This window comes from Typopeltis vanoorti, chromosome 8 (genome assembly GCF_054136105.1).
Source record: "Typopeltis vanoorti isolate ZY-2024b chromosome 8, IOZ_Tvanoo_1.0, whole genome shotgun sequence".
In the NCBI taxonomy this organism is placed as follows: domain Eukaryota; kingdom Metazoa; phylum Arthropoda; class Arachnida; order Uropygi; family Thelyphonidae; genus Typopeltis; species Typopeltis vanoorti.
This window is the reverse complement of record NC_143556.1, coordinates 43,247,792-43,270,686: the sequence shown is the minus strand read 5'-3', so window position 1 is coordinate 43,270,686 and position 22,895 is coordinate 43,247,792. Positions and strand designations below refer to the sequence as shown.

General features: G+C 36.3%; 1 protein-coding gene across 3 annotated transcripts in view; it reads left to right on the top strand.

Annotated features, from left to right (window-relative positions):
* The window catches only part of LOC150103955 (spectrin alpha chain-like), an 850,682-nt gene that overhangs the window by 296,333 nt on the left and 531,454 nt on the right, over positions 1-22,895 (top strand). For all 3 annotated transcript variants that reach the window (XM_090397194.1, XM_090397195.1, XM_090397193.1), the window contains exon 17: positions 5,675-5,849. In XM_090397194.1, coding sequence (XP_090253320.1) covers positions 5,675-5,849 — 175 coding nt within the window. The remainder of the gene's footprint in view (positions 1-5,674; positions 5,850-22,895) is intronic.

Genomic DNA, 22,895 nt, shown 5'->3' with positions numbered 1-22,895 from the left:
CATACAAAATAACCAGAACCCAATACACGTGCAAAGAGCCCCGTGATATCTGGAGGGAATTTGTTCTGTAAAAGAAGGATTGTGTCATTGATTGGGACATTCATAAAGAGGACAGAGACATCAAAACTGACTAATAAATCATCTTTTTCTAATGTAATGTCTTTGATGATGTTTATGAAGTGTTGTGTGTTTTTGATATAGGAGGGGAGAATGACCTGCCAACTCCTTGAGTGTTGCCACTAATTTCTTGGCTAAGTGATAATTAGGGCTATTTATTCCTTCGACTATAGGCTGGAGTGGTGTGTTTTCTTTGTGTATTTTGGGTAACCCGTAAATTCTTGGAGAATGAGCATAGAGGGGAAATAGTTTTTTGACTGTATCTTCGGGCCATGTGGTAATTGACTTAAATAGTTTCTCTGTTTTCTTTTTTATTCTATTGGTTGGGTTGTAGTTAATGAGTTGGTATGTGTTATTGTCCAAAACTAGTGGATTCATTTTTTCTGCATAAGTGGTTCCGTTTAAAATAACGGTGGCACTTCCTTTATCAGCTCTAGTTATTACGATGTTCGGATTTGACTTTAATGATTTCACCGCTGTTAATTCATGTTTTGTTAAGTTGCTTGTTATTGTTTTGTTATGATTTAAAATGTTGGCAGTTTCTGAATTATGCAGTAAATAGATATTTACTGCATAATTCAGATATTTTGTCTGCTATGTTGTTATTTTGTCTGCTATCTTGTTATTTTGTCTGCTATGTTGTTATTTGGGATGAATCTTAAGCCTTTTTTTTATGTTACAAATAAATTCAAATTTGTTTATCGACCTGGGTGCTACAGCAAAATTTAGGCCTTTATTAAGTACTGAGAGTTCGTCTTTGTTTAAAGTGTGGTTGGATTGGTTAACTATGTTACCTGTAGGCGATTAGTGGCTCCTGTTGTTTCTTGTTTCTGGTTGGTTGTTTTCATTCACTGTGGAGAAATTTGAATATGGCAATTGGTTTTGTTGATCTTTTAGTCTTCGAAATTTGGAAATTAGGTTTTCTTTCTTCATTTGAAGGATATGGTTCACTGTGTTGTCCGTAATCTTTTCCAGGATCATCCAGATGTCTGTGTTTAAGTAGCTTGAAAGTTCAAATTTTTCATTTTGTAGCTGGTTTTGAGTAACGGCTAAGTTCTTTCTGGTAGCTTGGATCTGTTCCCTTGAGTAGCACTTTCTCCATGTGGTGCCTTTGTTGAGGTGAATTTTCTCTTTAGTTTGATGCAATTCGGAATGATATTGCTGTCCCTACACTGTTTTAAAAAGCCAGTCAATTGATCAAACTAGAAACATGAATCTTCAGCTTACCGTATTGATTGCATCGCTTGTGGGTCAAATCTCCATGAATTATCATAATCCTTTCTTTTAGTGTTACACGGTGATCAGCATTCATTTTAGAAATTATGGACTTTGCAACCGTGTTATAAATAACTTGTTTAATATCCCGACGTTTCAATCTTCATATTAAGATTATCATGTGGAGCATATCCAAATATACAGGACAAGCTAAGTTACATTACATACAGCATACATATGAACATTACATATGAACAATGAATTGATCACAAGTTATTCTACTGGCATGACCTCTGGTGAAAAAAAAAATATATTTATAAACTACATCAAGCTAAATTCTATTTATGATAACATGAATAAACATTCTTTCTTACAGATAGTTTTCTTTCAATAACAATGGTGTCCTATTTTTAGCATTACAATTGTTATTTTTGATTTAGGATCCTGGATATAGTTGCTCTTAGAGAGGAAGGTTCTGTGGGTCAAATATATGCCTTCCATATGTTTGGGATTTTTAGACCATCATTATTGTTCAGATTGGAGTGGTTGGTAATAATCTCATAGGCTTCCTTAAATTTGTATTCATACCCTGTTTTAGTGTGATGTAGACAACTAGTGCTTTTTTTTTTTTTCACTAGAGGTCATGCCAGTAGAATAACTTGTGATCAATTCATTGTTTCTCTAGCTTGCTGTATGTAATGTAACTTAGCTTGTCCTGTATATTTGTATATGCTTCAGATGATGATGATCTTAATATGAAGATCGAAATGTCGGGATATTAAAAGAGTTATTTATAACACGGTTGGAAAATGAATGTTTATACATTTCTTCATCACCACCATCCACTTTCCCTCTTATAACAACATCTAACTAAATATGCCTTTCTGTCAGCCTATATTTTACACCACACAGCTTCATAACCATTGCTTCTTTCATCCAAATGTACATAATTCTCCTGATATAATAATAGGTATAAATTTAAATACCGATAATTCATTGATGTTTCTTTATACAAATCCCATGAGTATCAACAGTGGTATGGATAGCTTCAGCCAGTCCAAAGATTATTGGGATCAGTGAAACTTGGTTTCACCTCCAAAACAGCCAGGACGTCTATAGACGTCCAACTAAATCTGGATATGATTCAGTCCACCTGTTTAAAGAACCAGGATAAGAAGTGCAATTTGACCGTCCTGTCCATTAGAAGGTGTGATAAACCCTCATGCTGAAGAGAACGGTTAATCGGATTATCTCACATTGGTAGCTACCTCTCAGTTGCCTATAACAAGAAACGCACATCCTTGTTCTATGCTGGGTAACTGGATTTTAGTTATATAGGATAGACTAAAAATAGAGAAATTATTTATATTTTTTTTTTTTTTTTTTATTGTACAATACAATTTTAATTTCTGGACAAAATAAAAGTCTTGCATAATTTCTTCACTTAAATATTGCCTTACCTTGGAGAACCAATTACATATTTAATTTTTTTGCGCTAATTTTTTTCTAATCACTTTCTAGACAAAACATTTTTCTTTGTTCTCGAAGAAATTAATTCACGATAATTATTTGAAATATTCTTTTAAAAAAAGAAAAGAAAACTGGCTGCCGACGTTCCAGATTATATTATTTTTATTTTTGTACCAAACCATCGAAATCGAATAATACTTCACAGATTTCCTTTAGGACACGCTGAAGCAACTTTGCTTTATAGAGAATAACATGAAATTCTTTAATCATATCACTAAATTTTTTCTTTATATTATATAGTAATCTACTGTTCTTTGTACTTTAATTTTCTTGGTTTCCCTGTATAATTGGTCATTACAAAATGAAATTAACAGTTATAGATATTTACTGCATAATTCAGATATTTTATTCTCCAATTTTTAAAGTAAGTGATACATTTGCTTATTTTTATCATTCAAAATATGTATATCAAATGCATCAAATGTGAAATTTCATTTCCTTTCACAATACAAATGAACTTTATTTTGACTTTGATAGCACCCCCCCCCCCCTCCCGTTGCAACATTACCAGACACCCGAAAGCTGTTATGAAACATAGGTACAGTTTTTATTTTATTCGTGATTTTTCCATAATAATTGTTATGGAAAAATATAACGTTTAATTTTTTCGACACAGAAACTAAGTTTTGATTATTATAAATTTGCAAATTATAAATAAGAAAATATACATATTATTTCCCTATTATTATAAATCAGGAAGTTATGTGACGTTGGCTAATAGGGTAAATTAATATATATAAAAACATTGTCATCCTACAAATGCAATACCAGAATATGCTTCGAATGTCTGCTAATCAATCAGAAAGATGGAAAAACAGAACAAGGAATTTCTGCCTGTAAAATATTCAGTTATTGCACGAGGTACTTTAGTGTGCTGCCTTCTGGGCATGTTCTTTTGATCTGGTTCTCAGTGGGGTGGGTTAGTAATCTCCGTTAGTCTACAACTTGTTACTGTGCAGAAAGGAATATTAGAAAGTACAATATACAATTCATTTGTGAGATGGCAAGCAAGAGCAGCAACAGCAATAGCAGTAATTTTTTTCAAGATAATTATCAAATACTTTAGAATTTTTCGATAATAAAAGTGAAACTGATCACTATAAATAAAGAAATCATTTTTGGCATAAATACTTCATCAGCCTGTAAAAGAAATGTCAGTTTTACTGTGTTAGGATATCTGAACAACAGAAAACGAAACAAGACATTCTTGCTTGAGGCAATTTAGTGCCTCAATATAAAGGTATTTTGCAAAGAAAGAAAGCAAAATGTCATATTTATTACACTAAATGTTATTTAAAAATATAAATATTTGACAAAATATTTTAAACATAAACAAACATTTGAAAATTCGCGAAAAAGAATCTATATTGTCAGTAAAGTGGAGGAAATTAACTATTACTAAAGTATATTCATTGCAAAGGCTGATCTGTGGTCATTTCAGGATTGATTATTTATTTTGGCAGATGTGAAACTTCTATTTTTGGATATAATAAATTTAGTTTAATCCTTTATCCAAGTGTGAGCAAACAAAGTTTGCGCCTGAAAGTATCTTCAGGACTGGGGTAAGGTGGTGCAACACCAGGGCGACTCCTTGCAAAGGTGGAGCAAGCTACTAGAACTCCTATCTCAGTATCTCCCATAATGCAAAACACATCTCCTTGCGGATATGTCTAATGTTATGCATTAAGGGAAGGGCCACTACCCAGACTAGTTTCGACCTTTATTGAGGTCTCTTCAGTGAGAGCCAGGCCCAAGTGGAGACAAGTGGAGATACCAGCCAGAAGCATTAGCAAGGTCATATCTACCTATAGGAGTTGCCAAATGGTGTGCCACCTTTTTAATAAATTACTCTGGATTTAGAGAAAGATGTTGAAAGATTATTTTTCACTTGGTTAGAATATAAAATTATATTCTAACCAAGTGAAAAATAAACTTTCTATTTTTGGAAAGAGACACAATAAATAAATTGTTCAGAAAAAAAAAAACAAAAAAAAAACAATCAAATATCCTAGTACAGTGAAGAAAATTCAAAGTAACAGAGTACATGTAAAGACAAGTGACACAAAAGTCGCTCGACCACAGTTAATCTGCTAATGGCTCTCAAATCGCCTTTAAGGATTAACAGCGGAGAAGGGTAAATACTTGATAAAAGATAGAATGGCGATAAAGTTTTGATCCATGAAAAAGCCTGTGATAGTCTTGCTATTTCATTCATCTTGGCCGGTAGGAGGGTTAATGATGATGATGATATACTGACTGGAATATAAATAGAAGGGTATAGTGTATTTTGCAGGATAGAAAGAGCAAATGTAGCCATTTTGTTCTGGAGGAGGTGTATCTGAATAGCTGTTAAACCTTACTACATCATCCTAATCAGAGTAGATCTTAAGGGCTTAGGTTATTCTCCTTATTGGAAATTGTTATTCACATATCTCAGCTTTTTTATTTATTTCTTTTTTTAAATATATATGAAAAACTTCATTAAGACCTAAGCACTTTATACCACACTACTCTACTTTATTCTTGTGTGACCAAACACAATTTTTATTATTGTTCTTCAAGTATGTTGCATATGTCTTTGTAAATTTTTGAATTCATACTAGAGATACCTATGATACTTGGGAGAAAATTTTATATAAATAAAAATTCTAATGATGTATCTTTTTCAGTTGTTATTTATGGTTTATTTCAACAAAACATACTTTTATATATATATATATATATATATATATATATATATATATATAAAATATATATATATTTTTAGTCCAAAAAATATTTCTTAAATAATATTTTTGCAATTTGTTTATAGCCATCGAATGATGGAAATCATAGATCTATGGCAAATGTTAGTAGATGCCACTGAAAAGAAAGGAGCAAAATTAGCAGAGGCATCTGCACAGCAACAGTTTAATCGAGGCATCGAAGATATTGAAATTTGGTTATCTGAAATAGAAGGACAGCTTATTTCAGAAGATTATGGAAAGGCAAGTCATTTTAGCTCTTAGAAATTATCATTAGAGACCTATTTCTCTCTCCACTCTTTGAATAATTCATCTTCTTTTTCTTCTTCATCATACTTTCATGGCGTTAAGCTTACTTGCCTATGGCATACTTATACTATCTTTTTAAGGGTCTTCTTTCTCAGTTTCTTTTTCTTTTTTTTCCTTTTGGTTTAAGTGTTAGTATTGTTTTCAATAGGCTAATCAGTGATATTCTATTCATATATTACCTCTGTTTTTTTCTATAATTATCTATTGTTGTTAAAGTTAATTATTATTATTATTATTCAGGCCTCCATGGAGTCAAAAGCCTCTCGTGGGAGGTCCTTCCTAAGAACATAAAATCTGTCATCGAGGGGAGGTCCCCCTTAAGAAACACAAAGTCTATCATACCACTCCTTAAACTCATTGACTGTTCTCGCTCTCACCGTTCCATCAGGCAATGCATTCCACGGTTCAACCACCCTCCACGCAAATAAACCACTCCTCCCCCTCTTGCTCACAGTTTCCTTTCGTAACTTCCAGGGATGGCCTCTTGTCATCACTCCTTCCCGCTGTTCAACCAAGCGAAAGAACTCCCCTGTGTCAACCCTGTAACCACCTCTCAAAAGTTTAAAAGTCTCAATCATATCACCTCTCCTTCTATCCACCAAACTCTGCAGTCCACATTCCCTCAGCCGATCCTCATAACTATCCTTGTACAGTCCTGAAACCATCTTTGTCATCTGTCTTTGTATCCTTTCCACAGTTAATTTATCCCCTTCAAATCCTGGGGACCAAATCTGAGAACAATAGTCCAAGTGTGGTCTGATCAAATACTTATACAACGAAATGATAACCCTCTTATCTCTGCAGGTCAGTGTCCTTCTCATAATTGCAGCAATCCTCTGTGTTACCTTCACCACCTTTGCAATGTCCCCTAAACTTCAGGTTTCTATCAATCATCAACCCGAGTTCTCTTGTCTTCCCTACTTCCTCCAGTATAACTCCTCCATAGAGTATGTAGCATCCCATCGATGTTTCTCAAAACTCAAGACCTTACATTTTGCTGCATTAAACCGAAACCATAATTCATTTGCCCATCTATCTAGCTTATTCAAATCCTCTTGCAGGGCTACCACATCTGCACTATTACTAATATTCCTTCCCAGCTTCGCATCATCCGCAAACAACTGAATATCCCCTTGCAGTCCACTGGTAATGTCATTGATATAAAGGTTAAACAATATAGGTCCTAGTACTGAGCCCTGTGGGACCCCAATTATAACCCTCTGCCTCCTTGAAATTGCTCCACCATACACAACTCTGATACCTATCAGACAGCCAATCCTGAATCCAGTTGACCAATCTGACATCCAGACCCATGTGCTGCAACTTAAATATCAGCTTATCATGTGGCACCCTGTCAAATGCCTTCGCTAAGTCTAAGAAAATTGCAGTATATGCCTTTCCCTCATCTAATGTTCTTGTAACTTTATTATAAAAGGCTAGCATATTGCTAAAACAAGAGTGCCCTTTCACAAATCCATGTTGACTCTCACAGATAACATTACCCTCATCTGCCCAATGCTGTATACGGTCCCTCACTACTTTCTCCAAGATCTTAACAACCACTGATGACACACAAACTGGTCTATAATTTAACACTTCCAGTCTGCTACCGCTCTTATGCAATGGCACTATCTTACCTTCCTTCCATTCCCTGGGCACCTTTGCCGAAGCCAGACTTTCATTGAAAAGCCAGGTTAAAGGCACTGTCAGTTCCCTAGCACATTCTCTCAAAACTCGTGGTGAAATACCATCCAGTCCCAAAGCTTTAATGACATCCAGAGTACTCAGTATCTGAAACACACTCTTCTCCTGTACCTCTAAACCTCGAACCAGCCCTATCCCTCTAGCATTAAAACTGACATCTCTAGGATGAAATACTCCAATAAAGTTTTCATTGAACAATTCCACTATGTCCTCTGCATCTTGCTGAAGTTCTTGTAAAATTTTCATGTTTCTTTCTTTTAAGGTTACATGGTGATCAGCATTCATATTTATGAATTTAGGGACACAAAACACATATGTTGAAATGATTATTTCAATAATTATTAATAAAATATCACTTGTCGTTCGACCCCTGTATTGAGGTCATCGTCAAAAGGATACATGTGTACAGGCCACCAAGCTACATGCTCTTGCACTCTATACAGGTAAATTAAATGTACACTGTTAATTAATGTTTTTCTAGCCTGACCACTAGTGATAATTAAATAAAATAAAAAAATAATAAATTAAAAAAAAAAATATATATATATATATATATATATGTTAAAAATACCAAGCTATTTTAAACCTGGTTTTATTCCATTTCCCAAGTAAGCAAACAGACAAACAAGTCAAGTTTGTGCCTGCACGTATTGGAAGTCTAGCTGACCCTCAAAGTAGTGCAAGACCAAGGCAACTCTTGGTAAAAGTAGAATAAGCTCTGATCACTAATCTAATAAAATAAATAAAAAACTACAATAAACTCTGCTAAAGTCCTCATGTACTATGATTCTTTTGGATTTGTACAGTTCAGATTGTTATACTATGATTTTCTTCAGGAACTGTATAGTTTAAGTTGCTATTGAATGTTAAGGGGAAAAAAAAAAAAAACACTTCACTAAGTCTTCTTGTAGTGGGATTTTTCTTCGGCTTGTTCTGGTTGTTATAAAGGTTGCAAATGGGTCCTCCACATTCCTGGAATGGTTAGGCCATCATTTTTGTTCAGATTTGGGTTATGTTTGAGCATTTCACATGCTTCTTTAAATTTCCTCTTGAACCAGGTTTTGGTGTGGTGTAGGGATTTGGTATTTTTCCAATCAATTCTGAGGTATGTTTGGAGTGCATGGTCAGAAAGGCCGGTTTTTCCAAAATAGAGGTATTTAATGTGTTGTTTGCGTTCGTCCTTCCTAATATTAGATGGTTCGCCCTATTTCCGCTATGTACGGTAGGTTACATGTACATTGTATTTTGTATACCCCTGGGTGTGCTAGGTGTGGAAGAGAATCTTTGGAGGAACTGAGTAGGTGTCTTAATTTTGTAGAGGGTTTAAAGGTGATTTTGGGGTTGTATTTGTGTAGTGTTCTGTTCGCAACCTGTATGCCTGGGGAAGGAGTGTCCCAGGTTCGATTCCCGTTGTAGACGTGAGGAATTTGAGGATCTTCCTCAGGCATAGCCAAGTTAGCCGGTCTTGGGCGCGGTCAGTAGGGTTTTTTCCGCCAGTTTATCTGGCGTTTTTCATCCCGCAAACAGGCAAACCGGCCCCATGAACATACGCCTCTACAGTCAAAAAAAATATATCCCCCCCAGCGGCAGACCAGGCGACGGGTCGGTTGGGAGTAGTACTAACAAGAAGTCGCATCTAAAGTAATGCGGACCCTGCATGGGAAGCGGAAATAACGCGTAGTAGAAGAAGATTTGTGTAGTGTTCTGTCTATTTTTTTGGAAATGCCTCTAACATAAGGTATGGCAATAGCATTCTTGAAATCTTTTTTGTTTTTACTAGTATCTCTCTGGAGGATCTTGTGAATAGTTTTTTACTGTATCCATTTTTTATAAATGTATGGTTTATTATCTTGTATTCCTGGTTTAGAGCTTGTTCATTTGAACAAATAGTTTGAGCTCTGTGTTTAAGGGTGCTTATAACACCTAGTTTTTGTGTTGGGTGGTGATAAGAATTTTTGTGTATGTACTGGTCTGTGTGTGTAGGTTTGTGGTAGACTGAGAAGGAGAGAGACAGCCTGAGGGAAGATGCATGACGAGTGTGTTTAGGAACTGAAGAGAGTTGCTTTTTTCTATTTCAATGGTGAATTGGATATGTTTGTATTGTTTGTTCAGGTGGCTAAGGAATGTATTTAGTGCTTTGCAGCCATGGGGCCAAATGACAAAAATATCGTTGACGTATCTGAGCCAAATTTTGTGCTTTAGGCACGCTGACTCTAGAGCCCATTGCTCAAAGTCTTCCATATAAATGTTAGCAATTGGGGAGGAAAGTGGTGAGCTCATGGCTGTACCCTCTTTTTGAAGGTAAAAATTGTTTTGCCACAAAATATGCAGAGCGGAGTACATGGGCAAAGAGGGCCGGGATGTCGTGTGGAAATATGTTTTGTAGGAGCAAGATAGTATCATTGATCGGGACATTGGTGAAAAGGGAAGTTATGTCAAAGCCGACTAATAAATCTTGGTCATTGAGTGTAATGTTTTTAATTGTGTATCTTTTATGTAGGATGGGGACTGACCTACCAATTCCTTGAGTGTGGCCACTAATTTTTTGGCTAAGTGATAATTTGGGCTGTCCATTTCCATGTTTCTGTTTTTCATTGAGTGTAGTGTATTATGCTGTTCTTCCCAAAAATTTCATTTCTGCTGATGTAATCTTTAATCTTTCGTGTATTTTTTCAATCATCCATGATTCATTTACATATAATATGATGTCCTGTCAAGTGTCATCTCCAACCACGAGGTTGACTATTATGGATCTCTGCCTGAGATCCATATTGTGCAGTAGAAAGATAAGATAGTGAGGCTGTATTCTCTTTCAACTTTCAGTTAATGTCCTATGCCTGTAGATATGTGTTCATGGAGCTGGTTTACCTGTTTTGAGGGATAAAAAACCAAGTTTCTTGGAGGGAAAAACCCTCCAGGAACCTCAATAAAGGTTCCTCTCATCATAGATGAGATTTGAACTACAATCTTTCCATTCAAAGGGCTCATTTATACTAACTGAGTTACAGACACTCCTATAATATGATGGATTTAGCTAACAGTCAGAATGTTCTTAATCTCTTATTTCTTTGTATTAAATTTTGTTTAAAGATATCATTAATTATGCCTAGAATTTTGAACAATTTAATAATCATATGATTTGGAATCCGTTCCTTCAAAGTAACTTTTATTATTATTATTATTATTATTATATAAGTGTCTGCATGGAGTAAGAAGACTTATCACAGGAAACCATTATTCTTCCAATACTAATCATATCTCTCCTTATACTCATTCACTGATGAAACACTTGCAGCTATCTCTGGCAACCCATTCCACCCATTTACCATCCTCCAACTTGCTAACCACACTTGCACAATTTCCACAGGTGGTGACCTCTCATTTGCTCTCCCTTCCTGCCATGTACTGGAAAAAATTCTTCAATAAAACCCCATTAATAACTTACTGTATATGCATCTATCATGTCTCCTCTTTTTCGTCTATCAGCTAGTTTATGGAGCCTACAGACCTACATTCTATTCTCATAGGGAGCTGCCACAATCTTTGTCACTTGCCTCTGGATCCTCTCCATCACTTCTTCATTCCCATGGAATCCAGGTGGACAGATCTGCATGCAGTAGTAATCCAAATGTGGCCTTATTAAAGTCTTATACAGGGAAATAATAAGCTCCCTATCTCTGCTTGTTAGTGTGTTCTTCAACAATAACCTAATCTGATGTTTTGTTGTTTTGGCTACCTTTGCATTATGTCTCCTAACTTCTACTCCCTGTCCACAATTACATCCAAGAGTCTGGGCTCATCAGTTTCCTACAGTTCGTTTTCATCAGTATGATATGCAACTTGTAATCTCTTCTTCCCAAAGTGCATCATTTACACTTGGTCTCATTAAACTGGCAGCCATTTCCTTTGCCCATACTGCTCGTCTGTTTAAGTCATCCTGCAGGATCTCTACATCACCTTCATTTATTATCGCTCTTCCCAATTTTGCATCAGCAAACAACTGAATATTTTCTGTCAGATATATCCTGTATCATTGATATACACATTAAACAGCAGAGAACACCAAGTACTATGCCCTGAGATACATATCTAGTCACCTACCTTTTGCTGGATTCATCTTCTTCATAAACCAATCTTTGATATCTGTCCATCAGCCACCCTTTAATTAAACCACATGATTCATATCAAGCCCAACTTGCTTCAATTTATGCTACGGAATTATGTATGGAATCTTATCAAATGCTTTTACAAAATCCAGCAGTATCATTGAGTTAGCCATTTCCTTTATCCAGCTCCACTGTCACTTTATTATAAAAAGTAAGCAAATGACTAAGGCATGACCTACCCATCACAAACCATGTTACCTGTTATAACATATCCTATTCACATACACCCAGTACTGAATTCTGGGTTTTACTAATTTCTCCAATACCTTAACTTTCACTCCTGAGATACTGATTGACCTGTAATTTGCTACTTCTGTTTGTGAACCTCCTTTATGTAATTGACTGTTTTGTCATGTGTCCACTCCATTGGCACTTTCCTGGTATTGAGTCTTAAATTAAGCAGGCTGGTTAGAGAAGCTGATAATTCTCTTGCGCATTCTTACAAGAATATCAGCTATGTATTACAGTACACAGCACATTATGCAGGTAACCCTCATATAACGCGGATGTTAGGTGCCACAGAAATGGCTCGTTATATAAATCGCGTTATGCGAGACTCAGATCACATAGAAAAAGTAGGGTTATGTTCCGAAATCGTTTTTTTTTTTTTTAAATTATATAAACAATGACATATCCAACAAAAAAATATATTTATTTAATTCAAGTAACTCATGTAAGTTAAGAAAACATAAAAACTATGAAACAAATGCATAGTATAAAATTATAAAAATTGCAAATTATACGTAAACTTCATTGCACATAATGCATAAATGTTTTAAAGATGCTAAGCTATTTTTTAAACCTGGTTTTACTCCATTTCCCAAGTAAGCAAACAGACAAATAAGTCAAGTTTGCACCTGCACGTAATGCAAGTCTAAGTGACCCGTAAAGTAGTACAAGTCTAAGTGACCCGTAAAGTAGTACAAGTCTAGGCAACTCGTAGTAAAGGTGGAATAAGCTCTGATCACTATTCTTAATATTTACCCTTAATGCAAAGCCCATCTCCTTTAGGAGATGTATGATGCTATGCATTAAAGTCAAGGGAGGGGCACTATCCAGACCGGTTTCGACCTTTATTGAGGTCTCATCACCACGAGTTGCCTAGACTTGTACTACTTTATGGGTCACTTAGACTTGCATTACGTGCAGGTGCAAACTTGACTTATTTGTCTGTTTGCTTACTTGGGAAATGGAGTAAAACCAGGTTTAAAATAGCTTGGCATCTTTAACATATATTATACCCAAGGAAAAAACTTCCTACATAAATGTTTTAGGCAAAATAAAATAAAGTGCATATTTTAATCTTTCATAGCACAAGGATATGAGGATCGGTTAATAGACATTGGTTTATTAACTGATTGGTTTATTAACAAGGTGATTACATTTGTCATGTAATCACCTTGTGCATTTCTACAAAACAGTAGAATAATTCTATCTTTGAAAACTTTGAATCCAGGCGCTGATCTTTCATTTTTCGAAATATAGGTGCGTTTTTGTATTTTTTTTCCAATATGACCCAGATTCATCCACATTGAAAACCTGGTCTGCACTATAAATGGTTATAAACTTCGAGAGCTTTTTGTTTAATAAGATTTCCATCCAGAGGAATTTTCTTTTAAGTGCAGTCTTCTATCCAAATCATTAGGGATTTCTCCATTTTTTTCTATTAGAATATCGCATACACGAGCAATGCGCTTTGCACTTATCGTTGACCCAGCAATAAACACTTTCTTGGATTTTATGTTTATTTTGTTTGATTGTTCGAATTGTTGATTCGTTCAAAGTCCTTGCAACAACTCGTGGTTTTTCTCGAATTTTCAGCCGATCCATGATTTTAATTTTTTCTTCAAGAGAAATGAATTTTCTTTTCAATGTTAGTTTTTTCCCCTTTCGTTGCAGTTTGTGGCCATTACTATAAAAATAAATTTTTTACAAAAAAAATGCATTACATATTAATTATGTATGTAACTCACCAGAAAATAAAGTGTGTTAATCTCTCAGCTTGAGATTAACACACTTATGATTTTTTAATGCGCCTTCCTGGCAGATAACAAAGACAATTTTCAACAATAAACACTTTATATGGTAAACGATTGACGTACATGCTAAAGGGTATTTACCCTAATATAAATTCGCTACTTATAACAACTACCTGCGCGATATGAACAGATGCAAATTTGACGAAGATAAAATTTGATTTTCCAGTCACATGGTGAAAAACATATGAAAAGATGAAGGGTTACTACAATTTTAGACCATGTTTTTATCGAAACTGCGTTATATAAATACTGCATTGAACAAGGGTTACTACAATTTTTAGACCACTTTATATCGAAACTGCATTGTATAAGTACTGCGTTATACGAGGGTTACCTGTACTATCTAATCCCACGATCATGTTTGCATTGAGGATATGCAATATTCTAAGCATCCCCAATTCGTCAATCTCTACTATTCCATTAGTCAATGTCACATCCAGCATGTATTGCAATATACAGTACCAGCTATATGGTACACCCTTGTAAAATGATCACTGAGTAACTCAACTATTCAATTTTCTTATTACCTCCATACCATTAACATTTTTCAGGTCATTGTTCTTTTTAATTACCATTAAAAATTACCATTTTTTTACAAGCAAAAGAACTGTGTAGTATTTCTTTGGGTATCATCAGCTAACTTTCTTTCATAATTAGCTTTGGCTTTTCTAACCATACAGTTCATCCTTCCTGCATGTGCCTTGTACTGCATGTGGGCATGCTGACCATGTTTTTTGTTTATATATCTGATTTATTATTATTATGATGATGATTTACACCTCCATAGAGTCACAAGACGCATCATGGGAGGCCTTCCCAAAAAAACACAAAGTCTGTCATACCACTCTGAAAACCCATTGACCATTCATGCTCTCACCATTTTATCAGGCAATACATTCCCCGGTTCAACCACTCTCCATGCAAAGAACCCCCCCCCCCTCCTTATCCTCTTGATCACAACTTGCTTTCATAAATTTTAGGGATGACCCCCTTGTTCCACCAAAAGAAAAAACTCCCCAGTCAATCATATCACCTCTCCTTCTTTTATCTACCAAACTCTGCAGTCCACATTCGATCAGCCTATCTTCATAACTAACATTGTATAGTCCTCATATCATCTTTGTTATCTGACTATGCATTCTTTCCATGGTTCATTTATCCCCCCTTCAGATCCTGGGGACCAAATTTGAGCACAATAATCCAGGTATGGTCTGATCAGGGCTTTATACAATGGAATGACAGCTCTTTTATATCTGTAGATCGGCATCCTTCTCAGTATTGCACAGCAATCCTCTGGGTTACCTTCACTACCTTTACAATATGTTCCCTGAATTTCAGGGTTCTATCAACCGTCACCCTCAGATCCCTTGCCTTCCCCACTTCCTCCAGTACTTTTCTTCCCTACAGAGTATGCAACCTCCCATCGAAATATCCCAACCTTGAATTCTTTCCATTCCACTGAATTAAACTGAAACCCCCCCCCCCCATTAATCTGCAGATGTGGTATCCCTGCAACGACATCTGCCTTATTACTAACAACCCCTCCCAACTTCACATCATCTGCAAACAATTGAATATTCCCCTGCAATCCATTGAGGATTTGTTTAACCTTTATGTCATTGACATACAAGTTAAACCATACAAACCCCAGTACTGAGCCAACATGGGACCTCTTCTGATGCTGTGACCAAATCCAAAATGCTTCAACCTTGTGTTCCTTCTATTACATGATGCCTAAGACATTTGTCCCTCAAGTATTCTAGAAATTCTATTCCCTTATTACTACATCCAGTTTCCTCTTCCCAATTTATACTGCTGTAGTTAAAATCTCCATTAACAATCATTCTTCTTGCACCTGCCAACCTCAACTGCCTAAATATCTCCTGCTCCTCACCCTCTGTGCTCCTTAACTTGTAGCAATACCACACCAAATATCCTGTCTTGACCACCTCTACTTCACACCATATGCTTTCAAAACCATCAGTGCCACTGCCCTTCAAACCCTCCACCTTGAAAGGACATAAGTCATCACTTATCATAAGCAGTACTCCACTACTGCATTTTCCCTTCCTATCCTTTCATAAAAGTGTTGTACCCTGCTACTTCTATTCCTGTTATTATATCATCTTCCATCAGCCATGTCTCAGAGATCAAGCTGATGCTATCAGCACCACCAATTCATCTCCTTTATTCCAGATTCTCCTGGCATTAGTATAAAGCATTAAAATGTCACTGTTTCTGTACCTATCCTTATCCCACCTCCTGACTCTAACCTGGACTCAGTGTTACCTGATATATTCTCCCAAGCACCTATTCCCACAAGAGGCCATCCCTGCTACCATCCACCCTGGTACTTCTAGTTTCCCTGCATTGACATACTAACTCATTCAGAGAACATCAATCTCTCCAGATGCCTGCATCCTTCCTAGTTCAAATGTATACGGTCTCTTGCATACAGTTTCTTTCTGTCCTCAAATGCTCTCCAAGCATTCACCTATTCCAATCCTCTCTTCTTACAAATTCTGGCTATCATGCCATTCATTATTACTGCTCTTCTACTCAGCTCGTCATTATCATACCTGGGCAACTCGCACACTATCTTCTCTCTCTCTCTCTCTCTGAGTCTTCTTCTGTACCTCAAGCATAAATCTCATATCTCTTGCCACCTGATTTACTCTGCCTCTCAAGTCATTTTTGATGGTAGGGTCACAATCATCTCATCTACCATTTCAAAACTATCATTCAATGAAAAAGAAAATACTACATAGTTTTGTTCTTCTTCTTATTATTGGTATTTTCTTACAGTACAAAGAAGAAATCACTGCACATTTGAAAAATACATTTACTGCTAGTTTAGATATGTGTCTTTTTGAAGTAGCTATACTTTTATTACTATTTTATACTAAGAATATATGAATAAATGCTCCCCAGACAATTTACACTTTCCTTTGTCTTGTAGACTGTTTAAAAATAAATTGTAATCTGAAATATTATGTTATGGGAAATGTTATGGGAATGGTAGAAGAGGAGAGAATTGGAACAATAGAAGACAGTGAATGAGAGAGAGTTATGGGAATGATAGATGAGGAGAGAATAGGAACAGTAGAAGAGAGGGAATGGAAGAGTTATGTGAATGATAGAAGAGGAGAGAATAGGATAAGTGGAAGAGAGGGAATGAGAGAGAGTTATGAGAATGATAGAAGAGTAGCAAATAGGATAAGTGGAAGAGAGAGAGATATGGGAATGATAGAAGAGGACAGAATAAGACACTTGAAGAGAGGGAATGAGAGAGTTATGGGAATGATAGAAGAGGAGAGAATGAAAACAGTAGGAGAGAAGGAATGAGATGAATGCAAGGGAGCACTAGAACCAGGGATAGAGGGATGTCAGGAAGGCAGGTAAGTAGAGGAACACAGAGAGAAAGTGTTAGAGGAGAGAGAGTGAGGAATGTATGTGAGCAATGAAGGAACAGGGTGTAATGTATGGGGACTCAATGATCCATGGTGTGCAAGATAGGATCGTGAGGAGTGTTTGCCTGGAGGAACGATAGAAAGTATGGCTACGGCAATTAAGAGGGGGTGAAAGGGTGGATGAGATGATTGTGATGGTAGGAACAAATGACTTGAGAGGTAATGTAAATTGGGCAGTGAGAGATATGAGATTCTTGCTTGACGTTGTACGAAACAAGATGCAGAGAGGAAAGATAGTGTGCGTGTTGCCTAGTTATGATTGTGACGAGCTGATCAGAAGAGCAGAAATATTGAATAACATAATAGCTAGAATGTGTCAGAAGAGAGGATTGGAATATGTGGATGCTTGGAGGGCATTTGAGGACAGAAAGGAATTGTATGCGAGAGGCCGCTTGCATTTGAATGAGAAAGGACGTAGGCATCTGGAGAGATTGCTGTTCTTAAAGAGTGAGTGTGTCATTGCAGGGAAACTAGAATGCCCAGGGTTGATGGTAACAGGGGTGACCACTTATGGGAATGAGTACTTGGGAGAAGGGGGACAACATTAGGTAACACTGAGCCCAGTGGAGACCCAGGGGATAATGTTGGATATAGAAACAGTAGCATTTTTATGTTTTACACTAATGCCAGGAGTATCTGGAATAAAGGAGAGGGAATTGGTGGCATTGATAGCATCAGCCTGGTCAAAGATTATTGGGATCACGGAGATGTGGTTGACAGAAGAGGATAAAATAACAGGAATAGCAGTAGCAGAGTACAGCATTTTTTGGCAGGATAGGAAGGGACAGCTTCATGGTGGGGTACTGCTTATGATAAGTGATGACTTATGTGGAGGCTTTGGAAGGCAGTGACAATAATGATTTTAAAAGCATATGGTGTGAAGTAGAGGTGGCCAAGACAGCATATTTAGTGGGGTGTTGCTACAAACCAAGCAGCACAGAGGTTGGGGACCAGGAGATGTTCCAAAGCTTCCACTCTTAGAGGACATGTCGTCACTTATCATAAGCAGTACTCTACCACGAAGCTTTCCCTTCCTATCCTGCCAAAAAATGCTGTACCCTGCTACTGCTATTCCTGTTATTATATCCTCTTCTGTCAGCCACATCTCTGTGATCCCAATAATCTTTGACCAGGCTGATGCTATCAGTGCCACCAATTCCCTCTCCTTTATTCCGGATACTCCTGGCATTAGTGTAAAGCATAAAAATGCCACTGTTTCTATATCCAACATAACCCCCTGGGTCTCCACTGGGCTCAGTGTTACCTAATGTCGTCCCCCTTCTCCCAAGTACCCATTCCCACAAGTGGTCACCCCTGTTGTGACCACTTGTGGGAATGTTGACATTTCCACAAGTGGAAATGTCAGTTGAGCTTGGCAAGTGCAAGAAGAATGATAGTTATGGGAGATTTTAACTACTGCAGTATAAATTGGGAAGAGGAAAATGCATTCAGTAATAAGGGAATGGAATTTCGAGAATTCTTGAGGAACAAATGTCTTAGGAAACTTGTATTAGAGGGCACAAGAGGTTCAAATTTTGGATTTGGTCATATCATCAGAAGAGTTGATAATAACTGAGATGACGTCTCAATCGCCAGTTGGAGAGAGCGACCATGTAGTTTTGACTTGGAAGATGAATAGACATGCAGGCGTATCAAAGAGACAAGAATATATGTGGAATTATAAGCATGTGATTATAATAGTCTTAGACATGAACTTGAGAAAGTTTCATGGAAAGTTTCATGGAAAGTTTCATTGGAAGGCCAGGATATCATTAGTGCTTGGGAAATTGTGAAGGAATATTTGTTAGCAGCAATAGTAAACCGTATTCCACAAGTGAAGAAGAGGACACAGTTTGGAGTAAAGTGGATGACAAACAATATTAAACATGAACTGCATGTGAAGAAGAAGCTATGGAAGAGATATAAGGACATAGGGGAAGAGCAGATGCATGAAAAATATAAGACACAGGCCAGGAGAGTGACAGTATGGTAAGGAAGGCGAAACTGGAATATGAGAAGAGATTGGCGCTAAGATCCAAAGAAAATCCTATTGAATTTTTAGCTATGTGGCCAGTAGGAGGATAAATGATTGTGGAAGAATGACATTGTGGGATAAAAATGGGAATAGTGTGACTGATCCAGAGGACATAGTGGAATTGTTCAATGAACACTTTATTGGAGAATTTTATCATGGAGGAGTAAGTTTTAATGTTAGAGGGATAGGGCAGGTTCGAGTTTTAGAGGTGCAGGAGGAGAGTGTGTTCCCAATACTGAGCTTAAGCTTGCTCCACCTTTGCAATGAGTTGCCGGTGTTGTACTACCTTACCCCAGTCCTGAAGATAATTTCAGGCACAAACTTTGTTTGCTCACACTTGGATAAAGGATTAAACTAAATTTATTATTGTCTAACCAAGTGAAAAATAAACTTTCAATAATAAGGCTGCCTATTTTTTTTTTTTTTTTTTTGTATATTCACTTCTTTGGTCTGCTGGACCCAGTTGAACAACTTGTGGATCTCTATTCTTATCTAATGCTTTGCTTATCCTGACATCCTTGCATTTGCTTAATAAGTCTGAACCAGATGAACACACAATTGTTTTTTTTTTTTCGTAATTGTTTTCATGATAATGCACATTCTTGTCATTAACACAGTTAAATAACATGGTGGTTCTTTTGTACATATTCTCCCCATTTCTCCCATCATAACTCTCTTTATTAGGTCTCATACCAGTTAATAATTTTTCCAGACTCTCAATACCAAACACGTTCAAGTGTAGGCTGTCTCTCTTATATAAATCCATTCTTCTTTCATACTCACTTCACACATCCAAATACTCACAAGCATTCTTTCTACACAGCCTATGCATCAAATTGTTTACCAGCATAGCCCTTCTTAATTCATTACTCTCATATCTATTTTCACTTTTACAATTTTCACTTTCTCATTCTTCGCCTCTCACTTCTTCAAACAGTTTTTTCACATCCTCTCTCATACTGTATTTATCACTAGACAAATCAATTTTTCTTGCCAAAAAACTATCATCTCTTTTACTTTTTTTCCTATTTTTCAATTTCGTTTGTTAAATTTTTGCTTTTGGCACCCAGAAAACTAGAAGTAATCACATGGTCATCTATGGCAGGATTTTTGATAGAAATCTCCATACCATATAACATTCTTCTTTTTAGAATCAGTTTTAACTAGCTGGTTATCTTTATATGACATACCTTTTGCTGCTTGTCCTTCTGATGACTCTATAATTACCTTCAACTTTTTCCAATTCCCTCACCATCTGTTTAATGATCTGCTTTAGTCCAATTTCCAAAGTTAATTCATACCCAGTATTCTCATTAGCTTTTGAAATGGGAGCTATGCTGAATGCAAGGTATATCATCCAGGTGGAGATATTGGAGTAACAAGCTTATATGGAAATAGAGATAGATGACTGAAAGTGCATAGGATTTTACAGAACATTAATGTGACTTCAGCTGTTGGGATTAGATGGCATACCAGCTCAAGTATTATGAGGCACTAGAGAATTGGCAGTGTCTTGGACCACATTGTTTACTTAAGTCTCAGCTCTGGATTGGTTACAAGTGGATGGAAAGAGGGGAAAATAGCTCCAAGACCAAGATAGCAATTATCAAGTGATCAGCATCTCAGGGATGATAAGGGGTGATATCATTAAGACATACAAATTACTGAAAGGATTAATTCCAAAGAAAATTTTCAGAACAGGCTTGGTGTTGGGAGAACTAGGGGACCATCCTTGGAAGAACACCATGATAGCAAGCAAGGTATTGAAAAGGTTAGTTAAAGAAAAAATCCAATAATGGATATGAATATGATACTATATGGGGAACAACATGGTTTTGTCAAGGGTCATATCTCAATAACTTATTCACCTTTTATAATATAGTAACATATGAGTTGGATCAATGTAATGGGTATATAGCGAAACTGGTGGATTTTGATAAGTTTGTACAGGATACTGCATGGAATTCTGATAAATAAATTGCAACAAATTGGGATGAATATGAATTGGGTAAAGTGAATAACAGTGTCATTGATGGAGAGATATCAGACAGTAGTTTATTCAGGAGCAGAGTCCAGTAAAAGGTTTGTGATAGTGGCATGTCACAGGGCTTTATACTTTGACCACAACTATTTAATTTGTACATGTGATATAGGAAATTATATGAGAGGAAATATTCATTTGTTTGCCAAGGATGGTAGAAAGTTGGGTAGGACAGTAGTCAATAAAGCTGCTGATAAAATTTTGTAGGATGATTTAATAGACTGGCAGTATCGATAAAGGAGAATAAATGTCCGTTTAATTTGGCAAATTTTAAGGTTATGCATTTTGGGATGAAAAGATTACGAGCTCTGTACCACATTGATGGAACTGTACTCTGGTAAATTGATGAAACCAGGGATTTGTAGGTGTTGGTTGGATAGGAAGTTGAAATTTAGAGGACATTTTGCAAAATTGGCTAAAACAGCTCATTACATTATTTGGTGACGGAAGAGCACCATGATGAGCAGAGATAAGTAGGTTAATAGACTGGCAGTATGGATAAAGGAGAATAACCATATCTAGCACATTGTTTGGAAGTAGACTCTCCGTGAAATCTCGATATCAATTTCAGTAAGGAAGTACTGTGAGTAGACATATTACTTACAATTATAATAATGGTAAAGATATGGTAAATTATTAGTTAAGAAGGCTAAATGCATTAACAGAATAATATTCCTAAAGTGCTGTAAGATGGCTCCGGTTATTCCTACCTGCTGTAAATTAAAAGAAGTTTTTAGGTCCCAAAGAGCCCATCAGATTTATTTAAAAGCCAGTAGGTCACTGTTAAATTATCAGCTACAAGAAGCAAAAAAATCTCTTGCCCTCTTAAATAAAGAAATTGTAGATATCAAGAATTCTCTAGAATAAGTATTAGAGGCTGAAACTTTCAACACCATTTTACGCATATCATTGACGTCATACCAAAAGGTTTTTAATGCTTTGCGTGATAGATTAAAACGTAAGTTGGATTCACTAGTGAGCCTCCCCAGATCCAGCAATAATGTCTGTGATACAGATAGAGTAGTTATTAATGTGTCTGGCCATCTGCTAACAGATAGCGAACGTTTTGTTTTGTCAAAAAGTCATAATTTCGCTGTTGCTCAGAATAAGGTACCCATAATAGATTTGTTTCATAGCATAGACAGAAGTATTCGATCCTTACCCCAAAAAAACACTAACAGGACAAGATTTGAATGGATTTGCGGATTTGAACTCTATAAATCAGCAAATCTTTCCTAACTTGTAATTGTATACACACATATATATATATATATATTTATTAAGTATAATTTCTGGGAAATTCCCATGCTACTCCTCTAAAACACTATTAATATAATTAACGGCTATTTTAGCCTGTTTTTGTTTAGGAGTGTCCCTTATATTTAATACATTGGCTAACAGAACTCAAAAGGGGTATATATATATAATTTAGGACATTACGGGCGAGTGTAGAAGGCAATTATGGCAGAATAAAAAATGTTGAAAAATTATGTACATACCTTGATTTTGGTTTAAAGATGCCTTC